The sequence below is a fragment of the Cupressus sempervirens genome, chromosome 7 (genome assembly GCF_028749045.1).
Source record: "Cupressus sempervirens isolate cs-2001-9-10 chromosome 7, ASM2874904v1, whole genome shotgun sequence".
Taxonomy (NCBI): Eukaryota; Viridiplantae; Streptophyta; class Pinopsida; order Cupressales; family Cupressaceae; genus Cupressus; species Cupressus sempervirens.
The window spans coordinates 708331344-708354602 of record NC_143124.1 but is presented as its reverse complement, the minus strand read 5'-3'; the positions used below and the strand labels follow the sequence as shown (position 1 = coordinate 708354602).

At 35.1% G+C, this 23259-nt stretch overlaps 1 protein-coding gene across 3 annotated transcripts in view; it reads right to left on the bottom strand.

Annotated features, from left to right (window-relative positions):
- The window catches only part of LOC149549184 (Phosphoglycerate mutase family protein), a 145088-nt gene extending 122311 nt beyond the window's left edge, over positions 1–22777 (bottom strand). The window contains exons 1-2 of one of the 3 annotated variants that reach the window (XM_089792593.1): positions 22270–22777; positions 19683–19782 (exon numbers count right to left, since the gene is read on the bottom strand). In XM_089792593.1, the coding sequence (XP_089648719.1) occupies positions 19683–19782; positions 22270–22600 (431 nt within the window). In that variant the 5' untranslated portion in view covers positions 22601–22777. The remainder of the gene's footprint in view (positions 1–19682; positions 19783–22269) is intronic. The other 2 variants (XM_089792592.1, XM_089792594.1) reach the window with 2 other exon arrangements.
- Positions 22778–23259: the final 482 nt, after the last annotated feature.

Genomic DNA, 23259 nt, shown 5'->3' with positions numbered 1-23259 from the left:
AGCAATGTTGAAAGTACTCCTATGCCTATGGGTTGGGGAAAGTGATATTGACTCAAAGGATAAATTTGAAGAGGCTACCAAATATTGAGTATTTCAATCAAGATAAGGATTAATTCAGAGGAAGACCTTAAGTGGATGTGAGGATTACTTCATACTCATAAATTGCCACTTCAACCATAAAGGTGACGAGGTAAATTATATGTTTTCTTCATATATTATGAAATAATTATTAGTGTCTTTGGTACTATTGACACATTTTGTTATTGTGATGAATATTGAATAGTTTAAATATATACTATCAATAATTCTAATCAAATAAGGAAATGACATTGATTTTTAAGTTGACAATAACCAAAGAATGTTGTTAAAAGGTCATCATCTTCCAAGATAAGGTAAGGCCTGCGGTGGAATGGACTGGGGGACATCACGCGAGGTACCGGATAAAGCCTACGAGTACCGGGTAAGGCCTCGGTGATGGGACATCTCAGGGTACATCATACAAAGGCGCTATCTTAGAGATGATGGCCGGAGAGAGGTAACAATAATGAGGGAGAATGGTGAGGCCCACTGATATGGTAACAGGGCACCCCATTATGGTTTCTCCTCCTATAATTGAATGATAAGATTATGTATCTGATATTTCAAAGATTATGCTTTAAAAGACTTCTTATTGGAAAATAGTTGATGTAATCACCTTAGGATCATGATTCTCCAAGTCGAGATAAGGCCTGCGGTAGAATGGACTGGAGGACATCACGCGAGGTACCGGATAAAGCCTACGGGTACCGGGTAAGGCCTCGGTGATGGGACATCTCAAGATACATCATACAAAGGCACCTTCTTGGAAATAATGGTCGGAGAGAGGTAACAATAATGAGAGAGAACGGTGAGGCCCACTAGTTGGGTAACAGGGCACCCTATTATGGTTCCTCCTCCCATATTTAGAAAATGATGAATTAATAAATGCATTGAGACCATAAACACCCTATCAGGGGATTGATTTATATATAATGTGTACTAATGATTTTTTTGGTTGGAGGTTCACAATTAAGGAAATGCATGATGTGTGTCTTATGTGTTTGCATCGTGTTTGCTCTGTGTCTTCATTTGTCTACACCGTGTTTGCTTCGTGTTTTCATTCATTGAGATGTATATTTCATAAATATTTTAGGACTTTGGTATACAAATATGTTTGTATCTATGAAGGAGTTTGTATGTGAAAGATTTTGCTTGAGGACAAGCAAATTCGAGAGGGGATGGCTGTGATATCCCCATTTTTGGACATATATAATTAAATAATAAATAGGTCCAATATATAAACTTTATAATATTAAAATGATTAATAAAGTATATAAGTTAAAAATATAAATTATTATATATTATCATACATATATATACACATTTAAAATAACATACTATTGAATATAAATAATATATATATCAATACTATGATATATATGATTAATAATAGTTATAGCACTAACATGATTGATAACGATATCACTATGTATATATATATACATATATATATAACATATATATATTAATGATATTAGAATTATATTAATAATATATGTTATTAGACTTATATTAAAGATATATTTTAATACAAGTGCTATATTAATAAATGTATTATAATATAATATATATTTGATATGTTAATAATATAATTATTAATATACTTTATGACATAATATAACTAACCTTACTAATTAATACAATAATAGTATTAATATAATTATTAATGAAAGGACGTGACTCTTATAACAAAGTATATATATATATATATATATCAAATAAACTATGGAGGAGGGAAAAAGAGATAGGAAATATATATGAAAGCTTTGGAGAATAAGGAGGTAAATCAGATAGAAAATTAGAAAATATTATAGAATGGATTCAGATAAGAGAAAAACTTGAAGATGTCCTGAAACGGGACATTACAAAAAGATAACTAAGTTAGAACCCTCTGGGAGGAAAGGTATGTTTTCGGGTATAGTGAAACATCTAAGGCATATAGAGTTTTCATACCTGGTCAAAAAAACATTGAACTTAGTAGGGATGTAATATTTGAAGAGGATTTAGCATTCAAAAGAGCCCTTAGTTCTAACGATCCTACACATATACATAGTTCTAAAGAAAATCATGAATCTGGGTTTCAGAAGGAGAATATTGAAGAAATTGAAGATGAAATTCAAAATCTTAATCATGAGGAAACTCAATATCCTAGGAAAAGACCACTTTGAGCTATTAAGACTGTAGAGGAAGCAAAAAACTTCGCAAAGCAAAAGACCCAAAAAAATTTCTAGTTATGCAGCAAACATGAGTGATTTATCTAAATTAGAACCAACCAATGTTTCAGATGCTATTAAACATACAGCTTGGAACGATGCTATGACGGAAGAATACCAATCCATTATTAAGAATGATGTTTGGGAAATTGTTCCAAGATCTGAAAGAAAATCTGTTGTTTCTTCTAAGTGGATATTTAAAATCAAGCATGCTGCTAATCGTAGCATTGAAAAATATAAAGCCAGATTCGTAGCCCAAGGATTCTCTCAGAATGAGGGAATTGATTATGAAGAAACCTTTGCTCCAATTGCTAGATACACCTTTGTAAGGACAATCCTAGCTATTGCAGCATCGAAGGGATGGAAAGTACATCAGATGGATGTGAAAACAGCATTTCTGAATGGAAAGACTACAAAAGAGGTATATTTGGAACAACCTGAAGGATTTGAAACTCATAACCCTAAAGTCTTTATTTACAGGCTCAAGAAAGCTCTATATGGGCTTAAACAGGCTCCAAGGCGATGGTATGAAAGAATTGATAAGTATCTCTCCAATTTAGGATTCTCCAAGAATGAAGCTGATCCAAATCTCTATTATAAAAAGGATAAAGATGATATGATAATTTTGATACTATATGTTGATGATTTACTAATAACAGATGATGATCATCTTATAGATCAATGCAAGAAAGATCTAATCAGAGAATTTGAAATGAAAGATTTAGGACTCCTCCATTACTTCCTAGGACTAGAAGTATGGCAGAACTCTGACAGTATCATACTTAATCAAGGAAAGTATACATTAGACATCTTGAAGAAATTTGGAATGTGGAACTGCAGACCTATGTCTTCTCCTATGGAGACTGATCTACACAAACTTAAGGAAGCAGCAGCAGAATCACCCTCCATAGATTCTACTCTTTACAGACAGATGACTGGGTCTCTTATGTACTTGGTAAATACAAGACCTGATATTTGGTATGCTGTTAATGTTTTAAGTCAATTTATGAATGAGCTGAAGGAAATTCACCTAGTTGTAGTCAAACACATCATGAGATACTTACAAGGCACTCTTAGCCTTAGGCTCAAGTATGAGAAAGTTGACGTAAACTTACATGGGTACACAGACTCAGATTGGGTTGGAAGTGTTACGTATAAGAAAAGCACTTCAAGATGTTGTTTCAATTTAGGCTCAGCAATGTTATCATGGATATGTAGAATGCAGGCATCAGTAGCACAGAGTTCCACAAAAGCTGAATATATTGCAGCAGCAATGGCCTCTCGGGAAGCAATGTGGCTTAGAAAGTTAGTTGTGGGATTATTTGGTCAACCCATGAATCCTACTATTATTCACTGTGATAATCAGAGTTCCATCAAGCTTTCTGTGAATCCAGTTTTTCAAGACAGGTCCAAGCACATTGAAATTCCTTACCATTATGTAAGAGATATGGTAGACAGGAGTACTATAAAGTTAGAATACATTTGCACTACAGATCAAACAGTAGATATTCTTACCAAACCTTTCTCTCGAGTGAAGATAGATCACTCCAAAAAAAGAATTGGTATGGTTGAATTTTAATACATTTGTATTCTTTAATTATTAATGAAATAATTTTGAGTTAAAATTATTATTGTCAGGCTATTGACTATTATGGGCTTCACCATTTGTATTCATTATCTAAGAGGTGACGATCTCTAAGATAATGAACACTTGTATAAAAGATATTATAAGAGATGACGATCTCTAAGATAATGTACTGAACAGTAGAGAACTACTATCAGATCTTGATGAGTTCAAGATCACATTGTGATGTAGACATTTCTATGCCTAGGAGTCACAACTTGGATAAAGGAAGAATTTAATCAACTCTAGATTTTGTCCTATGTACTGGTAGATCTTAACTCAGGATCATATTGTGATATAGGTCTACCAGTACCTATGAGTCACAACTTCGATAAAGGAAGAATTTAATCATTCTCCGGATTTTATCCTGTATATTGCATTTCATGCAATACTGCTATCACAAGTATAAGTGATAAGTCATATCACAGGTATAGTAATATGACATAGTATCATGTGTTCAATGATACCACATGCTTAGAAGATTCAGATAGATATGGAGTATCAATCTATGCTTATTCATCTTAATTGATGATGCTAGATATGTTCTCTCACAATGCGAATATCAAGTTAATTTTGTAACTCTGGTAATCATGACTGTTTTGAACTATAGATAGTACAGATCCTATAATGCATGAATATCCTTAATAGGATTTGCTTCTTTGATAACCTTAGATGATTAACCTTATCAGCAGCTTCCTTAGGAGCATTTAATAATGTTCTTTTGTATAGTTGTTGTTAGTATAATTACTAACTAATTAAGATTTCTAGGAGACGCCAATCTTGGAATATAATCAATAGTTTATACATAAGGGCCGACCTAGAAAGAGTCATGTCTTTTGTAAGGACATGCCTCTTGGGTGCAATATAAGTAAGAGGTAAGAATGAGGTTAGAGAAGACACAATACATAATTAAGTTTGCTCCTCTACATTACTGCCTAATACGATTTATTGCAAGGATAAGAACATTTCCAAATAGTTATTATACTATAAGGAACACCTCATATAAAGGTTTGTATATTCAAGACCATCTTCAAAATCAAGAAAGGCATTATATCACTTGGATTTGTAGCAGAATTAGCAGAAACATTACACTTCCATGTTGACCCAAATTGCTTCTTTTCTTCGTCTTAATGTTTCATTCATCAAATCCAATCCACGATTGGTAGTGATAAAATATCCCCTGAGAGCATGTATATATTGCTCTTATGGATTCTAACACACTCCATCAGATCCCCCTGTCTCTATACAAATGCGAAAATCATGTGGCACATTCCATGTCAACATCTTGTATATTGACATATCACAGTGTCTCTTCTCTCCTTGGAATGTCTTACACTCCCCTTTGAGCAACACAATCTAATCCAAGGGGGGGTTGTTTTATCTATGTTTGATTTGGATTTTATCTAACAACCATATTGTCTCTACATCAAAGGTTTTTCTCGCAATATTTTCAAATGTTGATCTTAGTGTATGCCTTTGTAAAGCCAATCCACTATCTTAGTGTCTCGATCTTGCCCTATTGTATGCCTATCTAATTTATGCTACACATATCAACATAATCTGGAGTCGCCCTATCACATGCCTATCTAGTGCTCGTTGCACATGTTGGCGCACCCTCTAAAGCCTCCCTATCACACGTTTATCTAGCATTCACTACACATGTCAAAACACAATCAAATCGTCCTACAATATGGCTATCTAGCACAATGCAACTTGCCCCCATATTGGTGTATCATCGATCGTCTTGGGTTTATAGGTTGTCTTCATCATCTTGGACACTTGTTTGTAGCTTGTGTTGGTTGTGGCTACAACAGCTCAAGGATTTCCTCACTTGGAGCAACCCCATGTAACAGATTCCCCACAAATAAGTCAGGTAAGATTTCTTACCTTAGCTCACATCTCTCCAATATGATATGCTTGCTAAAGTGCGAGCAAAATGTAATGGCACAAATATACACCCTGGTGTAAATTTTCTATTAAGTATTGCCCCTACCTTAGCCTATGACTTGAAATTCCAAATCACATGCCTGTGCTCACTCGCATAGCTTTGTTATCACCTGCTTTAAATCTCAACCACACAACCTATCGGTCATAGGATGCATACACACGTGGAGATGTTTGCACAATGCACACTCGTCTATGGATCTGTAGGCATGCAAAGTGTTATTGAGGCATTACAAAGTGCCACCTTGCCAAAATTAAAGCCCAAATCCGCCACCCACTAACACCCAGATTCAAGTCTCTCCATTATAACCATAGTTTTGAACCTTCATTTGGCTAGCTAGATGTTTCTTCACTCATTCAACACACTTCTTGGCTCTAACTACATGCTCTCAAAGTTTCTTCATGCTTTGTAAAAATTTCTACAAACTCCCATAGCATCTAACTTTCGACATTCATTTCATTGTTCTTACCTTCATCTCCTCAAGCTTTGCTTTGTTGTGGTGAATGAAAAGATGTCTACACTTTTTCTCTGTGTCTTTGATAGCATATCATACTCTCCAGCTACTCCTACTTACATTGTTGTATATTTACTTCATCTATATGGTTATATACCATTGTTTTTCATATCCATTTGACTATCGTAGAGGTCGAAACACTAAAGAAGGAACTTGACTAAGGCAGGTCTCCAAACAACCCCAACATTTTCCTTGTTTTAGTGTGTGCAAGTTTGTGGAAAAGTGAGTTTGAATGACCAATTTTAGTAGATGTCAAATTTGGTGATACCTTCTTTCTTTGTATGTTCACAGTATCGGACTCTATTTGCTTTATGTTATTTCCATTTAGTGGCATTAAGTTGTAGTTAGTTATTCTAATTTACGCATTGTCCTAGTTTTCCATGTCATCCTTCGTACTATATCCATAAAGGATGTATGCATGACTCACTAGCGTCATGTACCCACGATAACATCCAAAAGTTGCGCATCTCTGAGGCAATGAGCTTTCGAAGCATGGTGATTGTTCTTGATCAAGCTCTTTTGTTTTTTATAATCAAAATATTTTAGTTATTTGGCATATTTCAGTTATTGGCCTTAATCTTCATTTAGTGTTTTTTTTAAGCACTTTAGTCAATCAAAACATTCTCCAACAAATATCATATTTGATCTCATTAGCTCTATGTGTTAGTAGAAGTGAGGTGGCACAAGGAAAGGTTCACCCCTTGAGATTTTATCCAAGACCACATTGATTTCAATACCATAACTATTGAGAGTATTAATGATAATGGAAATAAATCCACAGCATCCCTAATCAAAACATCGAATCTATACAAATCATTTGCCTTCTCATTCTACCAATGCTATCAAGCCTACCAAACCTTTTCCTTCTCTTCCAACAATTATTGTTAAGCCCAATAACCCTACAACTGTTAACATTGAAAATATGTGTAAAGAGTCCAACAATGTTGTTAACCTCATTAAGCAACCTAACCTTAAACCCAAGCCTGAACTTTGCATTACCTTTTATCCTGAGGAAACTATTAAGGCATATGATGTGCCCATATACATTACTACGAAGATTAGTGGAGAATTCTCTAGAGTGCTTACTGATCCTGTGTGTGGTGAATGTTATCACCAAGGAATATCTCTTTACAAGACAAATTCATCAAGAAATTTACGAAAAATCTAACATGATGATTAAGGTGCGTGATGGTTTTACTTGTCCTTCCATAGGCTCTATTACCCTGCATGTTGGAGTTGGTAAAAAGTGCTTAGATGTTACCTTTGCCATTATTCCTACATTCGATCAATTCCAAGTGAGACTAGGACATTCTTGGCTTACTTTCATGAAAGTTATTTTTTCTACTATCCATAAGTGTTCTTAGTTCCCTCATAATGGTGAATCATCACGATCAATCATAGTCTCTATAAGCCATTAATGAGTCATGGAAACTTCACCCTTGACTTCTTTGGCCACCATTGCAACCACAAGAGGACACTATGTTCCTATCCTATCAAAAGCACAAAAGTGACATGATCAAAGTTGAGCAAATCCAAGAATACTCCACTTCCTCATTCTAGTCTTGGACTCCTTCCTACACCTTTCACTCCTAGATATACTTTAGTTCCACCTCCTATGGATTATAAATGTCCAATCTCTTCCTATGCATCGGTTCCACCTCCTATGGCTTACAATGTCCCATAAAGAAGGCATCATTGATAAGATGGTCAATGTCGTATATCCAAATTTGTTGAAAACCTCAACCAAGGGTGGTGATTGAATTGCAAATACACACAACTCATGGAATGAGGAAAGTCAAGATGCAAAACAAGTTCAAGTCATGAAGAAATATCGAGACAAAGACATCAAGATAAGAACAATTTTAAGTATAAGTTAGAGAATAACTAAACGAGAAGATTTCCAAAATTGGGAGACTGAAGAAGTGGAATTGAAACAAAGATTGCAAGATAAAAATGTTGAAGTGGCACCCACTCATCTTCAAACAATCAGAGGATTCCAACTTGACATATCCAAGACTATCAAATCAAGTTATTCGAAGTCAACATGTGGAAGGCATTTAATGTTTTACCCTATTGAATTTTTACATTGGGCAATAAGATTTTCTCATTGGGCCATAAATTGGTGTCTTGTTATCATTGGTTGTCATTTAATGCTTGCAGGTGGTAGTTACATTAGGGTTGTGTTGGAAACATTTGGGTCATTGATCTTGAATCAATCTAGTTCATTCATTGTACTTGGAGCCTCTATATAGCGCTTGCTCAAATCGTTTGTAAAATGAGGAGATTTGGAGAAACTGTTGCTAAGATATTGCCAAAGTAATTTCAAATCCATTGATGATTTCATGGTGGATACTTGTGTTATTTTGGAGTGGCGCATGGTTTCCTACTTCTCACTTCAAATAGGATTTTTTTAATGTTGAATATAAGTCGTTAAGTAGTTGAGTAAAAGATGAAAGATACTATAGTTAGTGAATCATGATGAGCATGTGTTCATAACTTTTGGTACTTGTTGATTGCAAGTAACAGTGTAAGGTTGGTCTGAACTCATTGCGAGCACTTAATTTCAATTGGGAATGTCCATTTTGATTGCGTCAAAATTGGGTATTTGAATGAATATTGGCAATTTGAAAATCATCCACACATCCTTAAAGGATAACACCCACCTATGTGCAGTTTTTTAAGTTGTTCAAGCAAGGACCAATTTAATTTGACCATATCATCAATAGTGTCTTGCATTTGTAGAGTTAGAGATAGAATTATCCTAGCTTCCTAAACCTATCCTTCTTTTTGCACTCAGGTTGTTAGTAGTAGTTGAAGAGCTCAAATTGCCAAATCATTTGTATGTAGAAAGTTCATAAGATCCCATTGAATGAACAATGTAAGTTCCTACATGGTTACCAACAAATCACATTACATTTATTGAGTTATATCCAACACAAAATCACTAGTTCATAGTGCAAACCTTAAGGATGCCTTATTTGGTCACACAATCACCATATTATTTAGCATATGAGGATTCCTTGTTCAAGAGAGGATTGAATACTCTGTATTGTATCCTATATATTGGAGTGGTGACAAAGCTCACATCAACGCGTAGGAAGGGACATAACCCTCCATTAACAATTGAAGGCTATATAAGGAAGAACTCCATTCAAAGGGCAAGCCTTAAGGAATTGGATGAGATCAATTTTGAATATGAGCAATTTGCATTTCAACATCCAAAAGTATTGTGGTACATATTGTGATGATGTGGTTTAACATATAATCCTTTATGCATTTTTGGTATAGTTACTATTGTGAAATGTTGATCAATTTAGATTCTTGATATATTTATTAATGTTACTTATTCTCCAACTAACAATCATGTAGAGGTTAGAGATGGATTCCCCTTCTAAGTAGGCCACCCTATGTTGGATAGACAAGGTTCCTATCCCTTGTGGACCATGGGGTGGTTATATCACACCCTAGGGCTTAGTTGACATGAATATTCCAAGCACCATGTAATGCTTTGCTCTCCAATCTTTACAATGGTTGGTTGTTAAAAGTGGACTAAAGAATGGAAGCAATCATATATGGGTTAATAAGGAGACATGGATACGGAGGGAAAACATGTGTTCCCCTTCTAAATAGGCCACCCCCTATTGGATAGATGAGGATCTTGCCACTTGTGAGCCAAGGGATGTTGTATTACGCCCTTGGGGTTAGTTGTGGTGACTGTTCAAAGCATCCCATCATGCTCTCCTCTTTAACCCCTACTATGGTTGATAAAGGGAAATAGAACCATCAATTAGATCCACGTATGAGATGATATTTCATTTTAATCACCTTTGTAAACAAATTTTGTTATGCAATTGTTACTTTGGGGAAAAAACTAGGTATAACCGAATTAGGGGGCATTGCACTAAAGTTGTCTTATATGGTGCACATCCTAAAACATATCTACTTTCACTAAAGCCAAATAGTACTGGACACCTCAAACTCCTCCATCTTGCTAGCACTATATTCAATTTCCCAACTTAATATCTTAAATGCCTATGTTCCTTGTTAAAACATTTACATGCATATTTTGCTTTCATTTTATACATGTCTTGCTTAAGCCCTAGTAATATTTTGTTCCTATGCTGGCCAATCAATAGGCCTCGTTGCATTGGCATAGTCTTATTATAGTGTAAATGCTTATGTCTCTTGCTTCTAAAGAGGAGTCTTATGCGTTTTGGATGCCTTCATTGTAAATTTCTATGTGTGGAGAAGGTTTTCAAGTCAAATTCCATTCATTGTGAAGTTCTAAAGGTCTGATATAATTATGTTTATCAATGACAATTGCATGCCAATCTCTACCTACCACTCATTTTACACTATGAACTTTTAGACTTTTTACACAAGCATGCAAATGTTGCAAACTACATGCATATCCTTTTACTCAACTCCATGGGCTTTCCTCCCATTACTTGCAATTTGCTCCTATAGTATCACCTCTTATATACTCCCCATGCAACAATTTGAGAGGTAAAATGTGAACTGGGCAAAATTACATAAGCCTCGAGTAACCCCCTAAAACACCATTACATTTTTAACATAGAAAAATCCTAGTAAGCAAAACCACCACCAGCACTTCATCAAGTTTCACTATCTCAAGTTCTCAACACTTGGAAAATTGGAATTACATCCATAGGTAAAGCCACCTCCAAACACTTTGCAATTTCCTCCACAAAGAATTGCAGCCATTGTTGCCTTCGTGATAGCACGTAAATGATCAAGATAAGATAAATTTATTGATGACCAACAAGAGACTACGAGGGTCTAAGGGAATGGAAGTACAAGAGGGCGACGGCCAACAGAGGGAGCACCAAATGGTGTGCACAGAAAGAACATGCAAGAAAGCAAAGAACCAAGACAAGGAAAGACTAAAAACTCCTCATAGACAAGAAGTAATCTAGAACTGAAGGATAAGGTCCAAGGCGAAGGTGTGTGGGCATGGGTGTTAAGAAGGTAGTTAAAAATGTACCTCAAAGTAATAGAACATATTATGGATATCATAATGAAACAGAATGGAAATGGCCACAATTGACAAAAATAAAGCACAAGACAAAGCTTGAGCTGCATCAAAAAGACTCCTTCCTAATGTATAGTTAGGTCAAACAAAAGATTTTTCATAGCCCAACAAATCCCCATGCTCAACACCCTGCTGGTGAACATGATGAGTTCCCAAATTCAGAACAACCTGTTGGTTGCCAAAATCGCAGATTGGAAATCCAAGAGCCTGCCACTTCTCCTGTAGGATCTCTCAATCAAATTTTGGCCAACGAATGGAAATTGCTTAGATTCCCCTGCACTTCGGGCTCCACTACACCGAGGCAGGTAAACCTTTACCTTAACATTGACTGCCTGGTTCAAGGCTTTTCTATAGTGGATTTAAACTTCAAGAGTTTTCCGGCTGGCAAGGTCCTAAAACTCGATAAAATTGAAATTGGATGTTGAATACTTGATAATTGAATGTTTTGTATAAATTTTGTTAATAATGAATTTGATGCTTGTAGGAGGAATATATAGATTTTCCGACTTCAATAAAAAGACCAGTGCCTTTGCTCATTCGAGCGATAGAGTCAACTTCGGTGAGCTTTTACATACAACTTCATAATGTTCAATGCACTTGTACTGCCAACAATTTCAATAATCCAGATGCGACAGACCAATTATAATGCAATCTTAAATTAGTCCAGATTGAATTTTAACTCCGTAGGAGACAAACTAGACAGAGGTACGGAAACAATTTAATATTTCACAATACCTATGATGATCAAATTTAAAATGCTAATTGACCATGTCCACTTATCTAATATCAAAATCATATACAGAACTCTAAAATATAATTATGAAGGACGATTCGCCTGTGGTTTAAATCTCCATGCCATTAAAGGTAAACAAAAGACATTTTATTTTATTTAAAAGTAAAATAATAGACTTTATTACAAAATCACAATATTGCCCTTATCTCTCCATACAACAAAAATATAAAATGCTTCTCCTAAAAGAATATGGATGTTCGGATGTATTACAATGATTATTTTCCAATGTCTTCTTACTCCTTATATATCTTTATATACAAAAAGACATTACGTTTCATAATGAAAAGTCATATCCCTTTATTAAATAATTAGCATTACTTTGAACGGGATTTCTTTTAATTATTATTTCTTCAATATTAATCTATGATAATTCTGTCCGCATAATCTCCCTTAGTCTTTAATATATGTTGATTATTGAAGACCTGTGCCATATAGATGGAATTTCTGCAATATATATAACTCCAGCGATATGCACATCTCTCCACAGCGGTAGTGGCATTAATCCTTCTCTTCTAATGGAGTCTCATTGTGCAGATTGTATTGCCGTCACAAAAAAGCCATCTCTCCTCCATCGCTGTTTGTGTATGAACATTTTTAATGTTACCATGGATTGCTACTATGCAAATTTCTGGCACGTCGGGTTCTGTAAGTGATCATTTATTGTATTGTGAGATTAGGCTGGGCATCGTGCCTGCGGATAGTATGCTTTTCCCTAGACTTGTGGCTTCTTTACTTCGCTTCCTTGCCTTTATTTGGTGCGTAATCCTTCTCATCGTCAAAACACGACCATTGAATCACAATGGAGGAACATATAACTATCGTCTTTGTCTTTGATATTAATCTTCCTTCTATTATCAATTATTTACTTTCTATTTGTGGTTGTTTGTTATACATCATTTCTATTTGTCGATACTTCCTCCAGCTATCTTTCAGACTTATACTAGAGTCTGTTCATCAATTAATCATCTGTCAGGATAAGCATACTGACATGCGTCTCTATAATTCAACAGAAAACTCTAGTTATGTGTTTCAACCCTTTTAAAATTATATCTTCCTTTCTTGGTTTTGACGTAAGCCTTCTTTCGTATCTACATGGATGACACAACTCCCTTTCAGTTACTTTATTATTTTAGCTTTGTCTCATCACTCTAATCACCATGGTTTGTTTGTCGAAAGCTGAGCACACTAGAATAAGTTTATGTGGACTGGGTATTTTTGACTCGAATCCTTTGTTTTATTCCTCCTACACACTATCAACAGTATTTATGGAAGAACCTCTATCTTCTGAATAATCACCTTCTTCAACTGGTTCACCCTTGCCAATATCTTCTTCATCTGTGGGAGAGTTTTGTTAATGTGAATGGGTATTGAGAACTTGCAGTACCTTCATTTTTTCTGTCTAATGGCCCTTGTTGAATATAGATTCAACCTCTATTTAAGGGTAACTCTTAATATATCAGATGATACTTTTGGCTCTCAAAATAACCTCTGCAATCTGTTTTTGAAAATACCGGATGCAGACTTTCTTTTGTCCAATGGATGCTCCTCAACCTTGCACAAATCATTAAATTTGTTTATGTATCAAGAAGTACACCCACTGTTATGATGTATTTGAGCAAACCTTTTTTAGTGCTGAGTTCTACTTTAGAATCAAATCATGTGGACAGACTTTCTAGATAACACAGCTTTATCTCAGTCAGTTTTGTCAACTTTGATCCAAACATATGATAATCTCAGATTATGATTATTCTGGCCTCTATGCACAATATCCTTTTCTTCTTTGATTGCACACTTAGTTGCAGGTATGGTCACACTGATCATAAAGCACACGCAAGATGACACTCCAATTGAAAATGGTCAAGAGATATGAAATCAGGCATGATTTTTTTTGTAGATAGACTGCTAACAACAATTTTTGTTACAGTATCAAAAGGATTACATGCAGGGGTGTCCTTAAGTAGGTAATTTTTATATGCAATACAAAGTAGCAAGGACAATATTTCGTATGAATATGGAGAAGACTAATTACGATTGGCAATTGGTATAGGTCGAACTAAATTTTCTATAAAGTGTGCAAAATAGAACAACAATATATATATCATAGGGTGAAGAGATTAAGTATAATCCACAAATGGAGACCCTAAAAATTAGGGCTCCATCACATCCAATGGCAAAGCTCCGGATATATCAATGTCATGTCCCCTGCTAAAATGTGTCAACTACCAATACACTAATTAATAAAGTTGTTTTTGAACACCACACTAATTGTTGCCTTCATGGTAGCATGTAAATGGTCAACGATGCAATCAAAATACACCTCAATTGATAGACAACATCAGCAATATCCTAATGAAGCAGAAAGGAAATGGCTGCAATTGACAACAATGAAACACAAGACAAAGTTTCAGCCACATCAGAAACCCTCCTTCCTAATGTATGACTTTGGTCAAGAAAAAATATTTATGGCAAAAAATCCTCATACTTGACACCCTATTAGTGTCCTTGGTGAGTTCTGAAATTCTAAACAGCCAATGACAACGCTCCAGTTTTTTCAATGTCGTGTACCTCACTAAAATGGATCGGCTATCATATTTATTAATAAAGCTATTTTTTAACACCACACTAATATTTGTATTAATATAGATTAATAACAATAAATATATTTTAAAAATAGAGGATTTCCAAATGTGATGCTGTTCAGTCCCAAAGAGGATTCATTGTCACATGCGGTCGGCCTATTTTGGGTTGATTCCAAATAAGTATAAAAAGAAGTGCCTATATTCCCTGTTGCCTATACTCGGTATCAAGGAATATTATCAAAAATGTTTGGCAGTTACAAAATGATAATCATACATAAAGCTTGCATCAGTCATATCATTCATTTTTCTTCTACATAATGAATGATAATCATACATAAAGCTTGCATCAGTCATATCATTCATTTTTCTTCTACAGCTAATCATTATACAAGCCTCAAGGTATTTTACATTTTATGTAGATAGCATGCCAACCGTTTGACAAATAACTACTTTCATATTGTTGATGATCTATATACTGCAAAAAGATTGTAATGGTCCATGCCCACATCCAAGTTAATATTATCAGAAGATCATGGTTTCACCAACTCATCCCTTTTATTTGCATATCATAATGTCATTTTGGTGACAACTCAAAATCAGATGATATAGTCTTCCATTTTGGTATTGGCATGATTTTGCTTGTTATTTGTCATTCCAGTATTTATCAAATTTTGCTTATCATTTTGGCATTGATCAATTTTGCTTGTTTGCTACTATTTGTAAAGTGGTTAGGAAGACACCAAAAAATTACGTTGTTATAATCTTCAATCTAGTTTCTTTATGCTCTCAATACAACAGCGTCCTTGGGTTGTTGGCAATCTTGCATCACCCAAAACGAGATTTGCTTGTTTTCAGTTTTCCAAGCATCAGTCTGATAATTTGATTCGGCGAACACTTGTTTGTCCTTTCCAAATTCTGTGAGCTTGGCTTCATATTGTGGACCTATCATGGATCATTATCCTAAGTGCGCATAAATTAATGTTACAGCTGGTGGAAGTTATGCTTCATCTTCTCGGGTGCTAATTTCCTATGTTGTTCTTCATACGATACCTGGTATTTAATTCGGTGGGGTCTATATTTAAGAGTTAGCTTATGCACTCTTGGATCTAGGCATATGGTTAACGTGTGACCCTATACTTGAGGCCACATAATGCTTTATAATGTATTATGTATTTGGTCATTAATTCATTTAGGGTCAGTCCTATATTGTATAGCTCGTTTCTTATTATTGGAGATTGTGAACTCTAACCCAACCTGTGTGTCCTGTTGGCTATATATGTAATGTCATGGAGTCTTAGTAGTGGACGAAGGAGTATGTCATTGAGTAGATGCTTGGAGGAAGCTCGAGAGTAGCAAGTTTTGGTCCATAATCTAGAATGTATCGGCTGTAACCGAGAAGGTCTTACAACCCAACATATTGTATGCAAGTTGTCTTATCAATCAATATTCAGTTGTGTAAATGAAGATCTCTTGTCAATAAGTGAGTTTTTCCAATTGCATCTTGTTACACTTTCGTTGTGTTGTTATTATTGGCACTTGTCATCTTCTTTGTAGGTACACTTGCCCTATACTGCATCAAATGGTATCAGAGCAAAGGTTGATCTAGCCGGTGATTTATCAAAGCATGGTTTGATTCGGTTGATCTAATTTGGGGCTGATTTGATCATGGTTAAGCTTGGTGGACTTGTCAAGACGTGAAGTCCTTCGTTATGGGGTGGCAGATCGTGGTTCTAGCTCACAATTGCAAAGGACTTGTTCAAATTGTGTTAGTATCCTATTACAGACTTGTTGATTCTTGTTGGTGGCAGATAGTTGAAGTTTGAGGCAGTTGCACTTTGTTGTAATTTAATATGTCGCCTAGAAGGATGAATCCTAGGAGGTTGGAAAATATGTCTGAAGAATTCAAGGTTGAGACGAGGAATGAGACCTGAAATATCTTGAATGGCATGAGAAGGAATCCGGAAACAAGAGATGAATATGTTGAAGCTGTTGAAGATCTTGAAGTACTTGAGGTGGAGATCCCTGTTGAAGAAGAAGATTATTGAAAGATATGGCACAAGTTGGTAAGAGTCATAGAATGGAGGTATCAAATTATTCTGGTTCTTTAGATCCTGAGGAATTGATAGATTGGATTAATGATCTTGAAGATTATTTTGGGCTTGAAAATATTGTAGATCCACAGAGGGTTAGGTTAGCACAAACTAAGTTGAAAGGTCATGTTGCCTCGTGGTGGAAAGAATTGCAAAAAGATAGAGAAGATAATGATGAACCTAAGATTAGTAGATGGAAATCCATGGTTTCTAGATTGAAGGCTAAATTCATTCCTGAAGATTATGAACTTGAATTGTTTGAGAAGTTGTACTTGAAGCAGAAAGATATGATGTGAAGAACTATACTAAGGAATTTTACAAGATACAAATCAGATCCGGACATCGTGAATCTTCTAAGGAAAAGGTTGCAAGGTATGTTAATGGTTGAAATTCAATGTTCAAGATGAATTGAGTATATTGAAACTTAGTTTAATTGAAGATGTTTATTGATAAGCATTAAAGGCTGAAGAAAAGTTAGGAAGCAAGGTAAACATCTGACTAAAGTAGATAAGGGTAAGCAAGTTGTTTCTGATAAGAAATATGTATTTAGAGGTACTTCTTTTAAATGTGGTAAAGATGAACACCGAGCATTTGAATGCCCTAGTGTGAAGGTTGACAAACAGAACTTGGTAGTATAGGAAGATCAAAAAGTGGACACTTTTGATGTTGATTTGGCTTCACCTGAAGTTAGAGAATCTCTTTTGATGAGAAGATCATGTTGGCTAAGCATGCTGTGGAACTAGTGAAAAGAAGAAACTTATTCCGAACTATTTGTAAGTCTGGAGGTAAATGTTGTAAAGTTATTATGGATGGAGGTAGTACTGTTAATTTTTTTTTTGAAGAAATGGTTCGGAAACTTGGTTTGCAAAGATTAGAACATCCTACTCCTTATGGTATCAGTTGGTTTCAAGATGATCATTAGGTGCAAATTAGAGAACAATGCTTGGTTAATTTAAGTATTGGACCTTTTAAGGATGAAGTCGTATGTGATGTAGTAGACATAAGTGCTTGTCATGTTTTACTTGGAAGACCTTGGCAATTTGATAGAGGAGCTATACATGATTGCAAAAAGAATATTGTTATAGTTGAGAAAGATAGCAAGAAATTTGTTTTGATTCCTTTGAAGGATGAAGAAGATGGAAAAGCAAAGAACCTGAGTGTTTTCAAGACTTTTAGTTCGAAGATAGCAGAACCTGTGGTTAAGGTTATCACTGATGAAAAACAGTCTGACTTGAAGTTATCTGATCTTGTGATTAAGAACAGAGGTAAAGGGAAAAAATCTTCTAATCAGATGAAGGCATGCAGCAGTTATGATTCATTTGATCCTGGAAGTTGTAGCAGCAGTAGATCTAAGATGACTGATGGAACAGTTGGTAGCACCAATATATTTGGACAGACTTCTATGTTGATTGATGAAGAGGATTTGTGTATTTAGAATGAGCATGGGATTTATATTTTGAATTCTGTCAGATGTTCATATGTCCTTATGGAACATCTTTTGTCACCTTGGCTGTCTGATGCAAGAGCATCCTTGGGCTGTTGGTAGTCTTGCATCACCCAAAAAAATATTTGCATGTTTTCAGTTTTCCAGGTATATGTCTGACAATTTGATTCGGCAAACACTTGTTTGTCTTTTCCAGATTCTGCGAGCTTGGCTTCATATTGTGGATCTATCATAGATCATTATCCTAAGTGCACATAATTTAATGTTACAGCTGGTGGAAGTTATGCTTCACCTTATCGGGTGTTGATTTCCTATGTTGTTCTTCATACGATACCTAGTATTTAATTCGGCAAGGTTCTATATTTAAGAGTTAGCTTATGCGCTCTTGAATCAAGGCAGATAGTTAATGTGTGGACCTATACCTGAGACCGCATAATGTTTAATAATGTATTTATGTATTTGATCATTAATTCATTGAGGGTGAGTCCTATATTGTATAGGACGTTTCCTATTATTGGAGATTGTGAACTCTAAGTCGACCATGTGTCATGTTGCCTATATATGTAATGTCATGGAGTCTTAGTAGTGGAGAAGGGAGCAAGTCATTGAACAGATGCTTGGAGGAAGCTTGAGAGTAGCAAGTTTTGGTCTGTAATCTGGACTGTATTGGCCATAACTGGGAAAGCCTTCCAGCCTGGCATATTGTATGTGAGTTGTCTTATCAATCAGTATTCAGTTGTGTAAATGAAGATCTCTTGTTAATAAGTGAGTTTTTTCCAATTGCATCTTGTTATACTTCTGTTGTGTTGTTATTGCTGGGAGCTCGGTCATCTCCTTTGGAGGTACACCTGCCTTGTACTGCATCATCTCACTTTGCCCATATCAGGATCTTGGTGATTAAAAAGAGCTAGGATTTGAGCTGATTGTACGAAAAATTGTGAACTTGTGTTGGCAGTCCCACCAGGGACATTTCATAATATGAAAATACTTAATGACATCAGTGAGTTCCTGACTTCAATGCAACCCCTTTTTGACAAAAATAATGAATATGCATGTTGAGCTTGACTTCAGTTTTAATTAACATTTCCGATATCATATTTTTAAGGAAAACATTGTTTTGAGGAATCTTCTTGTTTTAAAAATTTACAAATCCTTCCTTATGTCCACTTTAATCAATTTGCAAAAAAATAAAGATTACTTATAAGTGGAAAGAAAATTTGTGAACCATTATTCAGTGCACCCAGTCCAGAAGTATTCTAATTCTTGTAACCCTAAAAAATAGATACACATAAAACAATGCAAATTTACAGGATATGCATTTACAAGTAAATGAAAGAAAATTCATAGACCTGGACAAAATTAGTTCAGGCAACCAGCCTAGCTGGTACAGTTTGCCAGCAATGCTTGCTGCAGCTAAGCGACCATGTTTGCTTAAAGGCCTGTCATGGTCTAGAGCACATTGAACAAAATAAATCATTAGATATGTATATTTCTTAATAATAATATAGTCCCAGAATAACCAATATTCATTCTATGAATTATGATTGTCAATCTCAATGAGCTAAACATCTTTCTATGCAAGATCTAGAACAGTTTATGACAGAAAACAGAAAAAACCAAAGCTTAACATACTTTTATGGTGATTCTCAAGAATATCTAATCCATTTCAGTACACATCAAAACACAAACAACAGAACCTCAAGAAATAAAGGTCAAAGTTAACACAATTTGATGCTATTAGGAACATGCACCTCGTAAGAACATGAACTGATTTCTGTACTTCACAATCAATGTTTCTTGTCTCATTACTCAAGGCTTCTTCAATGCTCAAAAGGCTGAGTTAACCAGTACTTATATTTTTAACCATTTTATCTTATGTAGATAACAAGTATGATACTTGCATCTGTTACTAGGAGAGCATTGTAAAGGTACAAGAAAAAGCTAAAGGCTCAGCATAAGCAATTCGCTTATAAGAATTTGTAAGATGATTGTATGGATGAGGATGACAGCTTCATTCTTCTGGAATTTTCCACATTTGGTTACCCTTGGGTAAATCCTTGTGTTTCTCTGTCTTTTCATGTGTGTTTTACCCATGTGCTTGTTTATCTTCATTCCATGAAACTATTTCACTTAACCAATTTGAGAAAGCAAGAAATTGATTTGTTTGATTGATGACAGACATACCATTTGTTCATAACAGAAGCTATAAGTATTTTTCAATCTTGCGCAAGGTAAAAGAAGGGCATTCTCTTTATTGCACTATTGGTTTTATGGAATGAAAAGAGTTGCAATGTTGGAAGTAGCTTTGAACGGGTATAAAATCTATGTATTGCATTTGAATGGTGCGCATGTGCTACAGGTGTTTGTGCCTGCCCCAAGGGGGACTAGTTTCACCCTGCTTGCCCCAAAATGGGCTGCTGGGCAGGTAGTGGAGACACCCACTTGGTTTTTAAAAAAATCTATGTATTGCAGACATATAAATTAGCATCTGCATCCACATAATAGATATATGGTGCAGATAGCAGCCAAACAATTGTAAAAGTGTCATTTTGCAGTCTTAGATTATTGTTTCAGGCTCAGCAGCACAGAATTTATCTAACATAGATCTAGGAAATTTCTCTGCCTGACAAGTAACTTGCCAAAGACTGATGAACCAGGTCAGGGCAGGAAAACTGTGAGTTTCTTCTGAGTGCAATCTGCTGTAGGGGGGTGATCCGAGAAGTTGGGGTGGGGAATACATCCAAATTATCACAAGCAATACAGCAGCATATGTACCCATGGGAGATTTATTCAGGAAACACATCCCACACTTTGTTGGAGTCCTTATATTGCACATTTCCTACATTCAATACTTATGGACATTAGAAAAAGATTGAATGGATCAAAAGTGTGGTTGAAGAAACCACAAACATAACTAAAGTTATCTAAAACCATAGGGAAGTTTTTGGGATGAGCTATAGCGAATGTCCTGTTTTGGGTCGGTGATGTAACGGCTAGGTGAAGTCCAGTCCAGATTGACTGCAGACAGCATAGGCAAGATAGTATATACTGGGACTGGCAGGAGTGTGGTGGCAATTTAAGGCTGTACCAGTTTGCTGGCAGCTTTTACAGTGACGCAACACTATTTGGAGGTTATAACTGACCACCCTTCTCTTTTAGGAACTCTGGATATCTTTTACTTTAGTGTAGTAGAGCCCAGGGTTGAATTGTGTTTTCGTACTATTTTATACATTCTAGTCTTAGTGTGCAATGTAATGTCATGTTTACTTCCTCTAAAAATGGGTGAGAGTTCCAATAAAATCTCGTATTTAACCTATTCATAAAAATGATGAAGATAGTAAAAGCATGACCCGGATCCAAATCTCAGTTTTCACGATAAGGATAAACTCTACTAATAGGTAGCAGGAATATTTTAGGCCACAATCTAACCAGATTATCATTGGGCAACTCTAGTAAAAGAGAAAAGTAAATTATACGGTCAGACCCAAGCAAGATACAAAATTGGTATATAAGACCTGCCCTGTAGAAGCCCACAATGAATTCCCCTCCATTCCAATTGCATATTGTTTAATTCATTACTCTCCAGTCTCCACTTGTCTAATGTATTTTTCAAATTTCTACCATGTGGTTTGATGCTATGAACAAGTTCAAGAGTAAATGGAATATTTCCAATCAACGGCATGTAACCCAGTGCGAAAAGGACTAGATTCTGGTGTTACAAGCATAAGTGACATAATGATGGTGTACAATACAGAGTAAACCAAGTTCAAAATTTTCAGGAATGTGGTGAAAGCCGAGCCCGCCGTGTGTTAATGGTGGTTCACAAACTTGTCAAATTTTAAAACCATAAATTTAGATTAAAAGTACAGGCAGCAAGAGCAACTCTCAATATTTTTTCAAAGAATCAAATAATCAATAAACAGAAGGAGAGTTTACCTCTCAACGAAGGATCATCCCATGAGCTTTTGGCATGACGCAGCAATATAAGCCGGCGTGACCTTGGCACCAAGGATGTCTCTAGAGTCTTCTTCTCCTCCACTACACTCTTTGTGACAACACAGCTTATTCTCTGCTTCAAATGTTGCTTGTTGAAGTGCCATTTATAATCATCAATTTTGCAGTAAAAGTATCCCTTCGCCGGAGATGGGCACATCAGAGAGTTCATGCTACCTCCTGCTAAGCTACCATATCCAAAAGCTGAGGTAGAAGAGGCATGTGTGAGGCCCTGTTTAGCTGATAGAGGATCTGTAAGCAAATTCAGGGCCATTCTGTTTTCATTCCGACCTGCTTTCAGCGTATTCTATTTGCTTTAGATTATCCAACAGAAATAATTTGTTTTGGAACTTCAATTTACCTAAATCTCCAGTCGAACAATTATATTTTGTTACGTTGTTTTTTTTGGTTTTTGTTTTTCGGTTTTAGCTTTTTACCAGAGAGATCGAATGTTTTTTTTCGTTTTTTTTATATGCTTTTATGCAGTTATTTTATTTTACTAAATTTGATTCAATTATCAAAATATGTACTTTTATACTATTAGAAATATTTAAAATATACGTTATTTAGAAAAAGTTCATATTTATTTTTTTAAAATTTATTATGTATATTGTTATGATTAATTTTTATTATTAGTTTAGTTCAAGTAGGTTGGAATCTAAGACCTCTTATATAAGAGACTCACAATTTATCTCTAGTGTAACTCTTGCCTTTTTCTATATATATATATATATATATATATATATATATATATATATATATATATATATATATAATTAAAATTAAAATAATTAAAGTTTTATTTTAAATTTTGTTTTTTATTTTCTTTATTTTTATTTGAAGAATTTGTAATATTATAATTGTATTTGAACTTCTTATTTTTATTTCTATTGAACTTTTCAATTTCATTAATCAATTTGTTTAAAAATTTTA